The 18,288-nt window shown below is 28.0% G+C and overlaps 2 protein-coding genes across 2 annotated transcripts in view; one reads left to right on the top strand and one right to left on the bottom strand.

The window, feature by feature from the left end:
- Positions 1 to 893: 893 nt before the first annotated feature.
- Positions 894 to 4,717, top strand: LOC100214065 (thioredoxin, mitochondrial). Its single transcript, XM_065788825.1, has 3 exons — positions 894 to 1,089; positions 1,257 to 1,380; positions 4,550 to 4,717. The coding sequence occupies exons 1-3, from the start codon at positions 935 to 937 to the stop codon at positions 4,661 to 4,663; spliced, it is 393 nt and encodes a 130-aa protein (XP_065644897.1). The 5' UTR covers positions 894 to 934; the 3' UTR covers positions 4,664 to 4,717.
- Positions 4,718 to 7,467: 2,750 nt separating this feature from the next.
- LOC105845238 (coiled-coil domain-containing protein 191) overlaps positions 7,468 to 18,288 on the bottom strand; it is a 43,087-nt gene continuing 32,266 nt past the window's right edge. Inside the window, exons 11-13 of the mRNA XM_065788824.1 lie at positions 14,394 to 14,690; positions 14,024 to 14,178; positions 7,468 to 7,843 (exon numbers count right to left, since the gene is read on the bottom strand). Coding sequence (XP_065644896.1) covers positions 7,648 to 7,843; positions 14,024 to 14,178; positions 14,394 to 14,690 — 648 coding nt within the window. The 3' untranslated portion in view covers positions 7,468 to 7,647. The remainder of the gene's footprint in view (positions 7,844 to 14,023; positions 14,179 to 14,393; positions 14,691 to 18,288) is intronic.

The following is an 18,288-nucleotide window of genomic DNA, read 5'->3' as shown; positions in this document are numbered from 1 at the left end:
AAACTTGTGTGTTTATTTATAGACCTAAAATATAAAAAGATATCCAGACAATTTTCTCATTAATATTAACCACCTGGACACATAAAACCTGGGCTTTAACACTACCAGAACAGATACCATCTAGGCATCATATACAGTTATCATTTACAATTGTATGTGTGCGTGTATTGACTGTTTTTGAGGAATAGGTGCAGTGAATGTGCATGCACCAACCAAAGGTTCTGATTTGTGCAGGGAATCTTTTAATTCAGGGAGTCCTTTATTCTATATGGTAATATTTGGGTGGTAAATATCTGTGTAGAAAATTGTTTGTAAATCTCTTGTACTTACTTTTGGTTTATGCATAGTCACAAGAATAAAAATATATTCTTGTGACTAGTAAGCGACCGGGGCTATGGCCGGGGCTAGGTTTGATAACACATAGCCGCAACCGGGGCCAGGTTTATGACCAGGGCTGCATAAATATTGATAGATCCTATAAAAATGTTATTTTTAATTAAAATTTTTGATTTGAGTTATAATTAAAAACAATACTTTTATAGGATCTATTAATATTAATGCAGCCCGGGTCATAAACCTGGCCGGGGCTCCATTAAAACTGATAAATCCTATAAAATATTGTTTTTAAAAAAAATTCATGTCATAAATTTTAATTTAAAATAACATTTTTATAGGTTCTATCAATATTTATGCAGCCCTGGTCATAAACCTTGCCCCAGTCACAGCTATGTGTTATCAAACCTAGCCCCAGCCATAGCCCCGGTCGCTTACTACTTGTGACAGTGGTCTATACAAACCACTTTTGCAGTGTTTCATATTCCACATTTTGCATCCTTTTTAAACTCAATTAAAATCATATTAATAGAAATGTCAAGACATAATTTGAATAAAACTTTTTCCATATTATAATTTTAATGTAGTAAAATTAATAACAATGATGCTATCTGTATTCCGTCGAATCGTTGTTAATAGTTACAAGTATACTCCAAGGTTGCAAAGATTACTATCTTTTGATATAAAGACTCCAGAAGATTTCAATGATAAAGTAGTTCAATCGAAAGTTCCTGTTCTTGTTGACTTCCATGCTAGGTTTAAACTTTAAAAAGCTATTTAATTGATGAGATTTTTTTTACTTTCATTATTTTCTAACAAACAGTTATCCAAAATGTCTTTTTTTTTTTGTTGTTTTAGCAAATTGTATTACAAATGCAAAAGTATTAACTTTTGCCTTATACAGCTTTTTTACATATTTTTAGTTGGTGTGGGCCTTGCAAACAGCTTGCACCAGTTCTTGCATCAGTTGTGGATAGTTTTGAAGGAAAATTGAATTTGGCAAAAGTTGATGTTGATCAACATGAAGATTTAGCTATGGAATATGAGGTGATTTTTTTAAGGTTTACCTAAGAATATTTCAGGTATTTTCTTAGAGTTTATAAAAAACTGAAAAATCAGAGAGGTAAAATTTTTATGTAACAAGGCAACATTTTTACACAACCATTATGTATCAAATATCAGTTATTTCTACATAACAAAGACAACATTTTTACTTAATGAGATTTAGTACTCTTATTTATCCTTGTGTATTCTTATTTTGTTTCAAAATAAGAATACACAAGAATCTTAAATTAGAAATATTATGGCAACAGTTTTATCAGATCCGGAGTTGGAGTGGAAAGTTTTAAATTTAGTTAATTGAAGTTGAAGTTGGATCTTCACTTATTAGAATTTGTTTTTTTTGTTGTATTCATTAAGTAATGAATGGAAGTCATTTATTACTTAATGAATACAAACATCCAACATTTTGATAAGTTTATCAAAATGTTGGATGTTTGTTGTCGTGATAACATTCTCATGATAGCTACTCATCAATATATTTGATAAGGATTTGATATATAATATATTTGATATTTGATTTTACATTTGTTTTCGGTTCATTTGCTGATAGCAATGATAGCTTTGCCATTTTCAGCAGAAGCCTCAATACCTTTACCTACTGCATGATTTACAGAGTTACATATGTTGTCAAGAAACTTAACTGTTACATGTTTCAACAGATATACGTTTTCTTATGAGAATCTAAATATGTAAAAATAGTTTTTAAAATACTGTTCCGAAAATCTTGATTTTAATTGATCTTATTTATTGTGGTTTTAAATACTTCATTTGTTTCTGGTTTACTTTCTTCAAATTGTAATGAGTGTTTTAGAATGTATATTAGTGGAATTACTGATGAAATGGTAGTTGTACTCTCACTCGTATTTCTGGTAATCTCTTCAAAAGGTTGAAGAATAGACAATAATTTAATGATATGAAGCCATTTTTAGGAAATACTTGTAGGATGATGTGGTTACTAGCATACAGACACAATGAATTTTTTATTTGAATTATTCTTTCCAGCATGTATAAAGTAAATAAATGTAAATGAAAATAAAACAATACCCGAAGTCATAAATTTTAAAAAATTAAAAAAAGTATTTATAATAAATGTAAGTTCCTTACTGCGTATTACACTCTTGCACCACCCAAAAGCTTCTTAATTGAGTTGCAGAGTCAAACTTTTTGCCATGTGAGCAATTTAAGAATGATTAAAATGTGTAGAAATTTTTTTTCATTTTGATATTATTTTTTTGATTTCTTCATTAGTATCTAACAATTGTGTGCCATTTTGGCAGCATCTCATTAAATTTTTTATGAATTACATCTCCTGTGCATCATCAGTTTAATGGCATTTTAAAAAAAGTTCAATTTTTTTAAAACATTCAGTGATGCAGTGCGCTATCAAATTTAATAAGAAAATATTGGAACTTGGTTCAGTCCGAATATCAGTAGTAAATGAAACTTGTAATCTTACTTGCCAATTTCGGATAAAGTTTATTACAAGTAAAAACATGCCTTTCTTTTAACTAATAATTTAACAAACTAAATTGTAAAAGTGGTATAAATCTGATATCTTCCTCAAAATTGAAAGGTAGATTCTGCAGGGCAATCCATTGACTTGAGATTAAAAGATTTTTTAGATTTTAGATTCCTCATTAAACCATCTTGAAAGTGATTTATTTTTTTGTCTCTTGAAAAGGAGTTGAAGTCAAGGGATACTTTTTATTTTATTTTTCTAGCTGAATAAATTATTTATATTCACTTGCATGCAAAGACTTTAAATGGCCTTTTAAGGATGTAGTTGTACTTTTCTTGAATATATTTTCCCACAAACTTCAAAATTTGTTTTATTGTCTTTAACTACATTGAAGTACTGCCATATAACACTTTATTTTTGCTTCCATCGTTTAGACTTCACTTATGATAAATACTAGTAGATAAATACTACACTCATGCCCTACTAAGTTTGTAATTCAAAAGTAATTCAACTTAATAAATGTTTTTCTAAAATATAATTTTTTCGAATCACATCAAACAAGTTTGATATGATGCACTGCATTCTAAATCTTCATTAAACTTCCAGTTTAAAGTTATTGGAGCCGAATTCGGAGTTGGATGTGAAAGTCAATAACTTCCAAGAAAGTTAAAGCTCCGTAACATTGGTAACATTTTAATTAATTGTGGTATTAATCACAATTAATTAAAAGTGACTGAGTCAGTATTCAATATTTTGGTTCATTTATTGCCATATTATATATTATATAATATGTTATATTTTTACCATATATACTATTTGAATTTAAAAAATATATCATAAATCAGTTTTGTGTAGTAACATAACAATTAATAGATAAAACAGATAATTTTTCAAAAAATGTTGTATTGCAGATATAACTGCAATACAACAATTTTATTATTTCCTTTTCTTTATGCTTAAATTGCATACTATACCAAAGTTGTTGTTTGCAATAGATGAAGCCATTTTGATTTGTGGTTCCTATCTTATATCATTTGAAATGAATACGCCAAGATCTTTTTCTAATTTGGTAGTAATCAATTCTACATTACTGTTAAAGTTAGTCATTAAATATTTATGAGTAATATTTTTAATAGTGATATGCATGGTTTTATATTTTTCAAAATTGAATTTCATTTTTCAGTTTGTTGTCCAGTTTTCTAATATAACAATGCCATCTTGTAAAGCAACTAGTTTCATTATTAATCTCAGCTATTACTTTACAATCATTTGCATATAACATTTGATTTGTAAGTTGACTTGAAAGCTTATTGATATATTTAAACAAAACATGGTGATACACAGTCTCCAAGTACAACCCTTTGCTTTCTATCAGTTAAAAAGTAATTTATTCGCTTTAATAATGTAGGTCCAATGCCACATGCTTCAAGTTTTAGTAATACTTTTTTTAGTAATACTTTGTTAAAGGCTTTTGTGAAATCAGTGTAAAGGATATTAAATGACTTACCATTTGCAACACCTGTCGTTACTGAATCCATATATTCCAGCAGATTAGTTGTACAAATAATCTTATTGGAAGTGTTTTATTTTGTTGTTTTTTTTATTTAAAATTTTTTTTTATAATTGTTTAAAATAATTGTCTTTATTTGTCTTTCTATTTTTATTGCCAGATTTGTAAAATCACAATATTTTTAGGTTACTGCTGTTCCAGCTGTATTTGCGATAAAAAACGGTGAAGTCGTAGACAAGTTTACAGGATACAAAGACAAACAACAAGTGCTTTTATTTGCAAAAAAGCTTACTGAATAAAAGCTTTATTTTCAATTTATATCTTTTATTATAAAATATATTTCGAACAGAAAATGGTTTAAAATGTCGCGGAATAACTAAAAGAATGGAGATCCAGGCTTAATGGCTGTGATAAAACTTTGTTTTAATAAAATGTGAAACTTGTGGTGAGGCTGAGATCCTGTCAAATAATTTTCTTAAAACGAAATCAATGGAAATTTTATTCTTTTTAAAAATTTTTTTATTGTAAACATTTCCAACGATTTTTACTCTGTTAACAAAAACTCTCAATTTCAAAGAGGACATCTATAAAATACAACGCAGTAAAATCACTGATTAAGGACCCCCTCCTCCCTTTAACGTACCTGTACTTTTATAACGATCCCATCCCCCCCTCCCTTCCATCTTTGCGTACGTGTGCATTATTTATTGCTAATCACCTCCCTTCCCTAACGTATAAATTTTTAAAACATTGAAAAAAAAAACTTTTAACTAATTCGACATTTCTCTGTTACGTAATTGATTTTACGTAACTGACCTATTGATTTTTTAAACTCGTGGAATTCAATGCTTTTTTTTTTTAAAAAAAATCACATTTTTCTTGAGAAATTCAAACTTTCCCAAAGTCGGTGATATCCAGGTTATAGTCGGTTTTTTAACGAATATATAGTATTCGGATAGTCGGGTATCTCATACATTTCTGGTTTGCCCCTTCCCCTTATTTGTTCCTTCCCCCTGCTTAATTTATTCATTATAACTCTGACTTGCATTAACTTTGATATCTTTTATAATTATTCAAATTTTTACAATTATAGTTCCTTCTTATCATTACATATATTTTTATCATTATTATATGGCTATTGTAAAAATAATTAATGGAAACTAAACAGCTTCTTTTTGTTATTGTTGCTTCAGTAAAAAATTTAAGAAAGCTTGAAATCAATAAGCGAAACCAGTATGTGTCACAAGGTCTTGCTTGTTTAAAGGTAAAGTGTGAATTGTCTTCATGTGTAAAGGTTAAGTGTGGGTTTATACTATTTCCTTGTAATTGGTGGAGCCATAATTGAAAACGCATCATTGCTGCGTAAGGACCGATATGAAGTTCATATGACAGTTGTACGCCGTTTTGGATAGTGGAAATATGGATTTGGCATAAAGGCTCGATAAACTTTGCAATTGTTTTTTACTGGATTTCTGACATCTATTGACCTAGTCGGGAAAATCGAAACTGAAGTCAAAAGTGTCAAGTCAAATATTAATACGGAAAAAAACTACGCGTTTCGGAAATTAGTTCACAATTAAAACTTGGAGGTTGACGTGAAGTTAACATCATCAAAAGAATATATGACTGATTCGTTAACAAGAGTACCTATTTGGTAGATGAAAATGTTGAAACTTAAAAAATTTGCAAATAGTGCCGGAATCGTTGTGACAAATAAATTATCAGTTCTGGAAACTACATTAGCAGGCTAGACACTTTGGAATTAGATGAAGTTTAAGCTTTGCTTGTTTTTTTGCAAGTTTTTGTCTGCAACAGAAGATTTACACAAGAAGATTTAAGAGTGTGAACCGCTTATATCGATAGATCCAACACCCGTCGCGTTAACGCACGGAATGATAAAAGTTGAAAAAAATTAAAAAAAATTTGGCATGGATTTTACTTATTACAGAAGGTATCACTATCAAAGTTTACTCGTTGTGGTCCTTCAAGATTTGTACTGAGGCGGTAGTTGTCACAATTTTTGTAAATGCAGTGCATTTTTTTGAAGCCGGACCAAGAAGTAAACGCCTTAAAGAAGCAAAAGGAATTAAAAAGAAGGTAGCAGAGTGAGATAAAAGTGCAAAAAAACAGATGTCCATTGGAAAATAAAAAGTTGCTAAGGAGCAAAATATTATAACTAATCATAATAAAAAGTTATAAATACTATAGGAACAATAAAATAGTCGTGGTCTCAAATAGCTTAACTGTTAATGTGTAACTGGGACTTATAAAATGTATAAGAGCTGGAGTAAAATTATTCGTTTTATAAGTAGTTCTTATGTTGTCTGCGTAATCAGTAGTATAAATGTAGAATATAGATACATGTTTTGTACGAATGTTCCATGGATAAATATGTATAAACGAGTATCTCAGAGCGCAGTATGAACACAAGAGGATCCCTAGCTTTCATCCTTGACCGGTATCCCACAAGAAGTCAAGTCTAGGTGTACACCAGGCTATCTGTCAAAGTATTCTTTTGTGTTATCTTAAAAGTACTTTTCTCAGAGCATCCCATTAGCAAGTTTGCCACAGACCTACGCATTGGCTATGAGACCAGAGGGCAGAAAGTGGCGTGCAGTGTAACATGCATACAATGATTGGTTATATATAAGTGGTAAATAATTGGTTAGATATAAGTGTGATGGTACAAATAGTGTTTTATTCCAGTATATAATGAGGGTTGGTGACAAAAAAACCACAATATACATTTATATTATATTTTATAGTTAGGGATTTTGTGCCAGAGCAATGCTACATTTAAACGACTCGCCGTTTAAGCACTAAATGCCTGAAAAATGATATAACAACATACGCTCATAAAACATTTGTATCTGTACATCTGTAACCAGTTGAATAAGGTGTAGCTAGTTACAGATGCATCTAATTGGCAAATTACCACATACCATGTCCTTATCCTAAGGATGAATTCCAAAGTTCATTTCAAAGTTTTTAAAAATAATTAATTCACTTTGACCTCAGCGAGCAACGATACCTATCCAACGACACGCCAACATTGTATAAATGTTGACGATGTCACTAACGCCTAAAGGAAATAAAACAAACGTTAATTTACCCAATTGTTACGTTTTATTATCTTTTACATATCGAAACATTACTAATATATTTAGAATGAAAATATTGTAAGGTTTTATTGTATATATTGTTGTATATTTGATGTATTGTATAGATTAATGCATTAGCATTGATTAGTAAAATATTTTTAAAATCAGTATTTATTAAGTATTTAGAAATCCCTTATACACTCTTCATATTGCTTTTTCCCCAAATCATTTTCTTCTTGTTGTGTTTTTCCAAAATAGTCCGGCAACCACAATTGCACTTTTTTTCTGAGAAGTTCGCGACCAATTTCTCTTTGGCGTTCATTTGCTTGGAACTTCACGTATGTGATCCACGCCGTAAAAGATTTTTTAAGTAAACGTCTGAAAGAAAAAACATATTATGAAGGAATTAAGCAATAAAATCGTCTTCTATGACAATTTTATAAACATGAATTTTGTTATAACATCGTAAAAGTTAGATTTATAAAACAAAGAAATGTACACAAGACTTCGGTCAACATAGTCTAAACAAAATTAAATTACAAAGTTTAAATAGTGTTTAAAATGTTTAAAATGAGAAAGAATGAAATAGAGGATGCAATAAAATAGTTACGACAAATCTTTATCTCTTAATTATAGAATAAACTTTTTATCTCTGAATAAGATAAATAAAAAATTAAAACTTATTAAAAAATAACTTCTTTTTTTTGATAAATTGTTAAATTTTTGGCCACAAATAATTTTTTTTGTTGTCGTTAAAAAATGAACATAAAATAAATTGGAATTTTGTATCAGAAAACTTGAAATGTACCATTAAATAACTATTTACGCCGGTCAGGATCATTTTTCAAAATATAAACTTGCTATTTCAGATAAGAATTTATGGATTAAAGACAGTGAATGGGTTAAATAATGTAAAACGAAACGGTAAATTAGGGGGTTGAATGAAATATGCTAATTGTTTACTTGATTAATGGAGTTTTTTTTAATTATGTCTCAAGTGACCAATGAATCTCCATAAATGCTTTGTATAAATTTTAAATCATTTAAAAAGTAAAACAATCGGCTGTAAAAAGAGATGAAATTGACCTTTGTGTTTTTTTAAGTATTAAATTTCAACTTTGACAGAAAAATAAAAAATTGTTCAATTTTATGTTCTTAACAATTTAATTTTGATATTTTTTAATCTATAGTGTCTACTAGCTACCATTAGAAGTGTGACTGTGTCTACTAACTACCATAAGAAGTGTGACTGTGTCTAGTAGCTACCATAAGAAGTATGACTGTCTAACATAAGAAGTGTGACTGATCATCATCCGCGATCTTAAGCGCTATATAATTTTAAAAAAATTAATGGCTTTTTAAACAAATAAAAAATGTCTTAGAGTAAAAATAATTTTTTTTTCATTCTTCACTAATTATAAATAAAAAATAAAAAAAAAGATTTTAAAGCATAAAAAACTAAAGTTAATTTGTTTTTGCGTTGTTCTTGAAAGAATAAAGTTATTTTATATTTGTTATAGATGTACTATGAAGGATTTGTTACAGATGTACTATGACATTTCACCACTGCATTCTTGGATTAGGTTTTTGAATTTATTCTACATATTATTATAGAATTATAATAAAAAATTTATTTATGATAGGATGTTTGAAGAATTCGGTTTGAGAGTTTAAAAACCAGGACCTAGCGGAATAAGGACACGTAATACCAAAAATTTTTCTGATTCTTTATTACTCAGCAAAACTTTAGAAATAGATGAAGAAACTACCATCAGGTTACAAAACATTTAAATTGCAATGAATTGCAAAGACCCAATTGATCCAGGAAAAATTGATTAAAACATAAATAAATTGTTAGAGACATTTAATTGGTTCAAGATCCCAGCTTTCATTCACAAAGTGTTACCGCATGCTTGAAAATTATCATAAATTCACCAGTTTTATTTGGTTTAATGGAAGAAGTAGCAGTTGAATCTCAACATAAATTTGAATTTATGTTGAGATTCAACTGCTACATTAATTATTTAAATAAAGCAAAGTTTATTGAATGTGTTGAAAAACTTTAGTGCATTTAGTGGTTTTTTTTTAAAAAGTTTATGTTTATTTACAATTATGAACTCATTGGTATTAAAAGCTAATAAAGCCAAGCACTTATCTAAATTTAATTTTCCAGACATTGCTCCTTCAAATCATAACTAGGACCACTACATTATTGGATATAAAAACAAATATCATAATCTGAAGAGATTATGTTTTGTGCAAGATTAAGACCAGTTGTTCTTGATCTATATTCAATAAATTGCAAAAAGTATATATATATATATATATATATATATATATATATATATATATATATATATATATATATATATATATATATTTAGAGAGAGAGAGAGAGAGAGAGAGAGAGAGAGAGAGAAAGAGAGAGAGATAGAGATATATACTGTGTATATATATAATATTTATATATATTATATATATAAAAAGTATATATATATATATATATATACACACTAATATATATATATCTTAATATATATAAAGGGCAATGTGTGTTTGTGTGTGTGTCTGTTTGTTCTCTTTAGAAATCCAAACCGCCGGACCGATCTCGATGAAATTTGGTATGGGGGTAGTCCTCTAGGGGGAGAAGGTTCTTAGCTGGGTTTTGATCCCGTACCCCGATCCCCGGGGTCAAGGGGGCCCAAAAATGGACCCCCTGACCCCGGGGTCAGGGGGTCCATTTTTGGGCCCCCGTGGGGTCATTTTTTGGGCCCATTTTCGTGTACAGATATCAGGTAAGCCAGTTTAAATATTGGCCCGGGCAACGCCGGGTAACTCCATCTAGGTATATATAAAGGGCAATGTGTGTTTGTGTGTGTGTTTGTTTGTTTGTTCTCTATAGAAATCCAAACCGCCGGACCGATCTCGATGAAATTTGGCATTGGGGTAGTCCTCGAGGGGAAGAAGGTTCTTAGCTGGGTTTTGACCCCGTACCTCGAAAAAAGGGGCCCAAAAATGGGCCTCACTGACCCCGGGGTCAGGGGGGACCATTTTATGGGCCCATTTTTGTGTACAAATATCAGGTAAGCCAGTTTAAATATTGGCCCGGGCAACGCCGGGTAACTCCAGCTAGTGTATATATATATAGTATATATATATACACACTAATAACAACCTGCAGAACCTTTTAACAACTCAACATAAAAAATAAGAGAATAAAAAAACTTTTTTTAAAGCTCATTAAATATTATTAGTTATTTTTTGAATTAGATGGTGTGCAAGCCAAGTGGACTAAGCCATTTAGAGTAAATTATTGAGGAGAGTTTTTAATGAATAACTTTGTGAAAAATAAACAAACTATGTCACAAAAAGCAAATGGAGTAAATAAAGTAAAATACTTTCAATAGTTAAAAGTACTTTATTATATATATATATATATATATATATATATATATATATATATATATATATATATATATATATATATATATATATATATATATATATATATATAAATTGTGTTGTGTAAATTATGTTAAAGAACAGAACAATAATAAATTAGTAAAAACCACTTATCTAACTTTTGTTTTCTTCAACACTGTGTTTCACCATCAGTAGGTTCATCAAGAAGAATGTCTAATCATAACAAAACTTTCAAATTATAGAAAAATTATTTCACAGGAAGTTGGGAATTGTTACAATTGTTATAAAAAATTAGATAAGTGTTTTTTACTAATTTATTATTGCTCTGTTCTTTAGAAACATTGAGCAGTCTGTTTGTAGAATACACTAACATAATTTATATATTAGGCTCCAGGTTTATACTTGTTGAGCACTCTTAATTGTATTTTACATAAATAAAACATGGAAACTATTAATTTTAATTATTCCCTAAAAAATATCCCAATCCCAAACAAAAAAAGTTATACTATTTCTTTAATTGAAAAAATAGAACACTTTATTAAAAGAATTCCTTGGAAAGCCTATTTTTTCTTAGAATCTGAAAACAATAAAAATCCTATAATTGAAAATAACCAAAAAGAAAATTTTGATTTCAAAATAAAACCGCCCCACCATTTGTTCCTAACCTAGAAAACTTTGAAAACGATTTATTACACTTGATTAAAACAATAAAATTTTGAAATATTAGCAATGATTTCCAAAAGGAACTCAAGTTAGACAATAATATAAAATTAAACCCTAATATATTAGTTTTTGCTGATAAAACAAGCAACATATACCAAGTTGCCCCAGATAATCACCATAAATTACTGCGCGATAATATTTCTAATAACTACGCAAAAGCCAGAAAAACTTAGAAAGTTCAATTAATTTAGAAGGCCAAAACATTGCTAAAACACTTAATTTAGATGCTAGAATTGAATCAGTCGCACCAGCGCAAGCGTTTATCACACTAAAAGATCATAAACCAAATTTTCAAAATAAACTCCCTTGTAGGCTACTAGTACCTTCAAAAAGTGAACTAGGGCACATTAGTAAAATTAAATTAGACAAAATAATTATTATTCGGAAATAAATATTATTCGGAAATAAATATTATTCGGATAAATAAATATTATTCGAAAATAAATATTATTCGGAAAACAAATATTATTCGGAAAAAATTAAATTTGAAACAGTAGAAAAACACCACTGATGTTATAAATTGGTTTTCTAAAATTAGTAATAAAAATGAATGCACATTTATACAATTTGATATTAATGATTTTTACCCCTCAATTACAGCAGAAATTGTAGATAAAACAATAGAATTTGAAAAAATCTACACTGAAATTACAGACGACACTATTTGTTTAATTAAACATTGCAGAAAAACTTTACTCTATTTTAATAACGAGACGTAGAAGAAAAAAAACCATGCACGAATGCTTTGATGTAACAATGGGAAATTATGACGGAGTAGAAATTTGCAAATTTGTAGGCTTATATATTTTAAATTCTCTAGTAAAAATATTTCATTTTAATCAATTAGGCTTGTACCTCGATGATGGCTTAATAATAATGCAAAAAAAAATCAGGGCCTTAACTTGACAAAGTCAGAAAAAAAATTATAGAAATTTTCAAAAACATTGGCTTCCAAATTGAAATAAACATTAATTTAAAAATTAATTGTGAATTTTCTTAATGTCACATTTAATCTCTCGGAAAATTCTTATAGGCCTTATAAAAAACCTAATGATGAATTATCGTATATTAATATAAATTCAAATCATCCCCCTCAAATCTTAAAACAAATTCCCATTTCAATTAACAATAGACTAAAACAAAACTCTTCTAATGAAAATATTTTTAACTCTTCCAAACACGTGTATGAAGATGCTCTTATAAAAAGCGGATTTAAAAATTTTGAGCTAAAATTTGAAACAAAAATTGCAAAAAAGTGAAATAGAAATTTCAATAATTTGGTTCAACCCTCCGTACAGCAAAAATGTTTCAACAAACATTGGAAAAGCGTTTTTAAAATAAGTTGACAAACATTTCCCTCCCTCTAATTAATTGCACAAAATTTTTAACAGAAATACTATTAAGATAAGCTATAGCTGTACAAAAAATATTGAAAGAATTATAAAAGGCCATAATTTTGCATTGATTAATAAAAATGAATTCCTCAAAGAAAAAATACTGAAAAATGTAACTGCAAGCAAAAACTTGACTGCCCTATGAATTGCAAATGCTTATCAAAAAATATTATTACTAATGCATTGTTTCCTTTCAAAACAACCCTGATAAACAATATATTGGCTTACCCGAGAGCAAATGGAAAAAAAGTTATGCCAACCACAAATAATCTTTTAAACATAAAAAATACTCAAAAGAGACTATGCTGTCTAAATATATTTGGCAACTAAAAGAAAAAAACTTTAATTTTAAGCTAAACTGGTCTATCCTAAAAACTGCGCCGGCCTATAATAACATTTCCAAAAAATGTATACTATGTTTACAAGAAAAATTTGAAATTATTACTCATTTTAGATCAAGAAAATTTAGTGAATAAAAAATCAGAATTAATTTCTAAATGTAGACATAAAAATAAGTTCCTTTTAAAAAATTATAAAAACAAATGACCAGTCCAAATTTATCTTAATTCTAAAGAATTCTTTTCATGATTTTTTAATTATCTAATATAGTTGATGCAACTTCCTGGTTGCAAAATACTACAGTTATTACATAATTAATTATAAGAATTCCCAACTTGAAACCTGTGAAATAATTTTTCTATAATTTGAAAATTTTTTAATGATTAGACATTCTTCCTGATGAACCTACTGATGGTGAAACACAGTGTTGAAGAAAACAAAAATTAGATAAGTGTTTTTAACTAATTTATATATATATATATATATATATATATATATATATATATATATATATATATATATATATATATATATATATATATATATATATATATATATATATATATATATATATATATATATATATATACACACACACACGCACATACATATGTGTGTTGTGCGAAAAGGTACAATATTGTACAGCCAACAAGTGTAAATTAAAAAAATTAAAGGGTACTGTGTATTTTGATCAATTGCGGAACTTTCTTTGGCCCACATTAGTATTCGCTCATCAGTAACAAAGGTTTGCCACAATTTAAAAGTATACTTTATGATCCGTACACAAGAGAAGTTTGCAGCTATATCCATTTTTCTTTGATGATAAAAACATGCCTGAATAGTTATAAGTTCATTCATAGTCAAAATATTTATCATAAAAGATCTATCATTAAAAAGAAGTTTTGTTTTGAATTTTCAATAAAAATTTTTAATAAGATTTCTACAAGTGAACCTAAAGTTTTTATTAAATAAAACTTTTTTGTTATTCTTAAGTGAATTATTTAAGAGTTATTTACTTAAGTTAATTATTTACACCAAAAAAGTCATACCTTTAATAAGGAATTCACACCTCTTTTTAACAATAATTTACTATAGAATTGGTCAGCCATTGTCACTCGATCGAGAACTTTAGTCTTTGCAAAGCTGAACCATTTATTCATCACAAGTCTAAGCAATGTAATACTTCTGTGTTTACAGCTTGTTTCAATATTTCTTTGAGTAACTGCAACAATATTTTTCAATGGCTGAAGCCCATACTTACGAAGAAGTACCTTATTAAAGTGATTTATAGCTAGTTCATTTTTAAGACGATGTTGTTCGATTCGTAAAACTTTTTCTTTTTCTCTCTAAATTTAAAAATTATTCCATTCTTATATATATGTATTTTTATTTTAGTTTGCAAAGTAAATTAAATAACAAGTCCATAATGATTGGAGATGATTCATGTCAACAATTAAATTAAACTAAAAAAAAATTATTAACTTTTAAATTTAAAATCTTTTTTTATAAATTAACAAGTTAAGTTTTTTTTTAAACTAACGTAAAATTACTGTCTAATTAACAGCTATAACAAAAACAAAACTAAGTTTGTTATAACAAAAACAAAACTAAGTTTGTTATAACAAAAACAAAACTAAGTTTGTTATAACAAAAACAAAACTAAGTTTGTTATAACAAAAACAAAACTAAGTTTGTTATAACAAAAACAAAACAAAAGTTTGTTATAACAAAAACAAAACTAAGTTTGTTATAAAATCTAATTATTTAACAGCTATATATAAACAAAACTTTGATTTAGAATATTAATTTTATAACTTAAGTAAATATATACTATTACTTTTAATTACTCAATTACTCAATACTATATTATATAATTATAATAAAAATATTATATAAGTAAAATATTATATTGAATAATTGCTAAATTAGTTAAAAGATACATTTTTAAATTTTGACTTAAAAACCGAGGTTTTGGGAAAAAAAAAAGCAGTATGCACAGTTTACTGCAGTTTTTGACCGGTTATTTCGATTGACTTAAAAATATCTTCAATTGAATCCTTGATCCCAAATTAGACACCATTTAAATAAAATGACAGATAGGCATTTTAGCTTAAAAGCTTTGAACTTTAAAAGTTAAAAAAAAAAAAAAAAAAGCAACCGTGTATAAAGTAAACTTATTAACACAATAAACAATTGCTTTTTACTTATCTACTTGTCATACACTTTTTAGATATTTACAGTGGTAAAAATTAATGCAATACTAGGCTTTTATTAAATTAACAAGTTTTTGTTTTAAAATACAATTAGTTGCGTTTGATTCTAAATCTATTTTCTTTGCTCCTTGCTTTCTTCTTTTGTAAACATGGTTAAGCAAGAACTAGCCCTATCTTTTCTTCTCTTTGGTTGATTTTCCAATCTTTAACTAGTTTAATGGCCCTCTCTGATGAGTCATTGACCACATTAAGTGATTTAATAATAATTTCAAACTTAAGATAAAAATCGTTGAACTTCCATTAATGTGAAGGAATCTTATGCCACTCGAACTCACTCTTTCCATGTCCAATCTTATCAAAGATGAGCCAAGATTGCTTAGTTACTAGAGCATTAAGAGATGAAGACTGATCTTGTGCAAAATCTAGAGAGCTAAAAAGCTTTTTATTTACCATAACACGCTCAAGTGGATATACTATTGGTTTTGTAGAAAGCATACTGTATAATGCTTTGGTAATATCATCTCTGTTTGGGCAATGTTTATTTGCTAAAGCAAGCACAACTAAGGCAGGATCAAGATACCAGCTGTGCCTGTCAAATGATTTTAGTGCTATAGTAGCTCCATGAAGATTTATATCCATGAACCTATTCATCTGCCACAGTGTATTCATGTTCTACACAATATTTTAACAAAATCAGATGAATTCATCAATCAAAAAATCAACTAATCTTTTTTTTAACTCTGTTTTCTTATTTATTATTATTATTACTTTTAACCTGATATGGAGCAGTTGTGTCTTGAAAAAGACACAGCTCCCTTGTTAATGGAACAGTGTCTTTTTCAAGATCATTCCAGAATGATTTTAGGTGTTTAAAGAGCTGATTGTTTGGACCAGACATTTTACTACCGGGATAAATCTTGTTAAAGTTGGTAAAATGTCTTTCTAAAATAAGATATCTACAGGTAAGGAGGAGTAGTGGCCACTTAAGCTTATTTGCCATTCTTCTTTAACTCTGTGGTGCATTTTATTAGATTATAAACTGCTTTGAACTGCATTTCTCCAGCACCTGACTCAATATGAGGAATGCCTAGTAGCTTATTTTCACTGTTCACTTTCACTAGTACAGCTAAGCTTTCTCTTGCGGTTGAAACATTATCTGTATATTCTTCAGATAACTTTCTGTCAAAATGAACAGAGATCAGCTTACACATGGATAAAGTCAAGTCTTTTATATACTGTCTAATCTTTTGAGTTTCTGAACTTATCACTTTATCTACAGCTAAAAGAGATGATAATTTAGATAAAACAAATTCATTTCTTTCTCCTCCTGAGATAGCTATAACACTGTTGATTACAGTGTGCTGATTGACAAAGTCCTTTGCCTACAGTAGTTAGCAATGTATGCTTGAGAATATCTTTAGGCAGTATTATACTTTGTTCTTCTTCTTGGGTATTATCATTTAGCTCACTTTTAACAGAGCCATTGCATTCTGAGATTAAATAATCAGTGACATTACTTTCTGAACTATAAAATATATGTAAATCTTCTTTTTCAGAATCTATAAAATGGTCTCTCTATCCTTGATTGTTCCTGGTGTCAATCTGTTTTCACTATATATATATACATTAGGATTTGATAAATTATATATAAACACATTGTATGCTACAAGTTCTGTATCTTCCAAGTTCCCAGGGAGTCTTGAGCTTAGATATAATAAAACAGTTCTCTTTCGCTTCTGAATAGTTTGGTGTAAATGTTTGTTTAGACAACAAATAAAGTTTTTGAGAGAAATGAATGGTTTGGACTCTTGTAGGTAAAGATAATACTAGACAACAATACATAGGTAAAGATAATACTGGAAAACAAATACTGTTCTTCAACAGTTGAAAACTGAACAAATGATAGTTTCTTCCTAGTTTTTTTAACTAAATATATTTCTTTGCCTCAATTTCTTATTTTTCCACGAATCTTTCGCATACCTTTTTACTTTACTTTTTATTTCATGTAAATGAACTATAATAACATAAATTTAGAAATTTTTTTAATTTCTAAAAACATACTTCATTAAATATCATGCAGAAACTAATAATATATTAAAACACTGCAAATTTATAATTACAAAATCAACATTTTACACATGTTAAATTTTTTTCTATTTTATTAATGCATTAGTACAATGAAATCGCATTATACTAATGTATTAGTACAATGTAATTTCATTGTCAAAAAGAACTTATATGTTCTTGTGTATTAAATTAATCAAAAATTTGTTAAGTTTAAAAAAAATATATATATATATACATATATATATATATATATATATACATACACATATATATACATATACATATATACATACATATATATATGTATGTATATATGTATATGTATATATATATGTGTATAAATATATATATATATATATATATATATACATATATGTAAATTTTTATCGCTAATATCTTAATGTTTTACAATCCTAGAGGAAATTCAATAAGTTTCTTCTCAGTCTGGGTTTGTTAAGAAATGATATCTTTCATGAGGCTATCAAGTCTTGTACTTAGGGCCACATAGTTTGCTTGTAACTAGGAGCATATGTGCGTTTCTCTGATAAAGAATTTGGTTAGATAAAGAGGTAGATTGTTGAACATTGATTGGTGTAAAGCATTTTTTTTTGTGGATTACTATTTTAAGGGTAGACCAATTTTGTTCAGAATTATTAGTCAACTT

This window comes from Hydra vulgaris, chromosome 01 (genome assembly GCF_038396675.1).
Source record: "Hydra vulgaris chromosome 01, alternate assembly HydraT2T_AEP".
In the NCBI taxonomy this organism is placed as follows: Eukaryota; Metazoa; Cnidaria; class Hydrozoa; order Anthoathecata; family Hydridae; genus Hydra; species Hydra vulgaris.
Note: the sequence above shows the minus strand (reverse complement) of the source record. Positions and strands in the feature narration are given on the sequence as shown.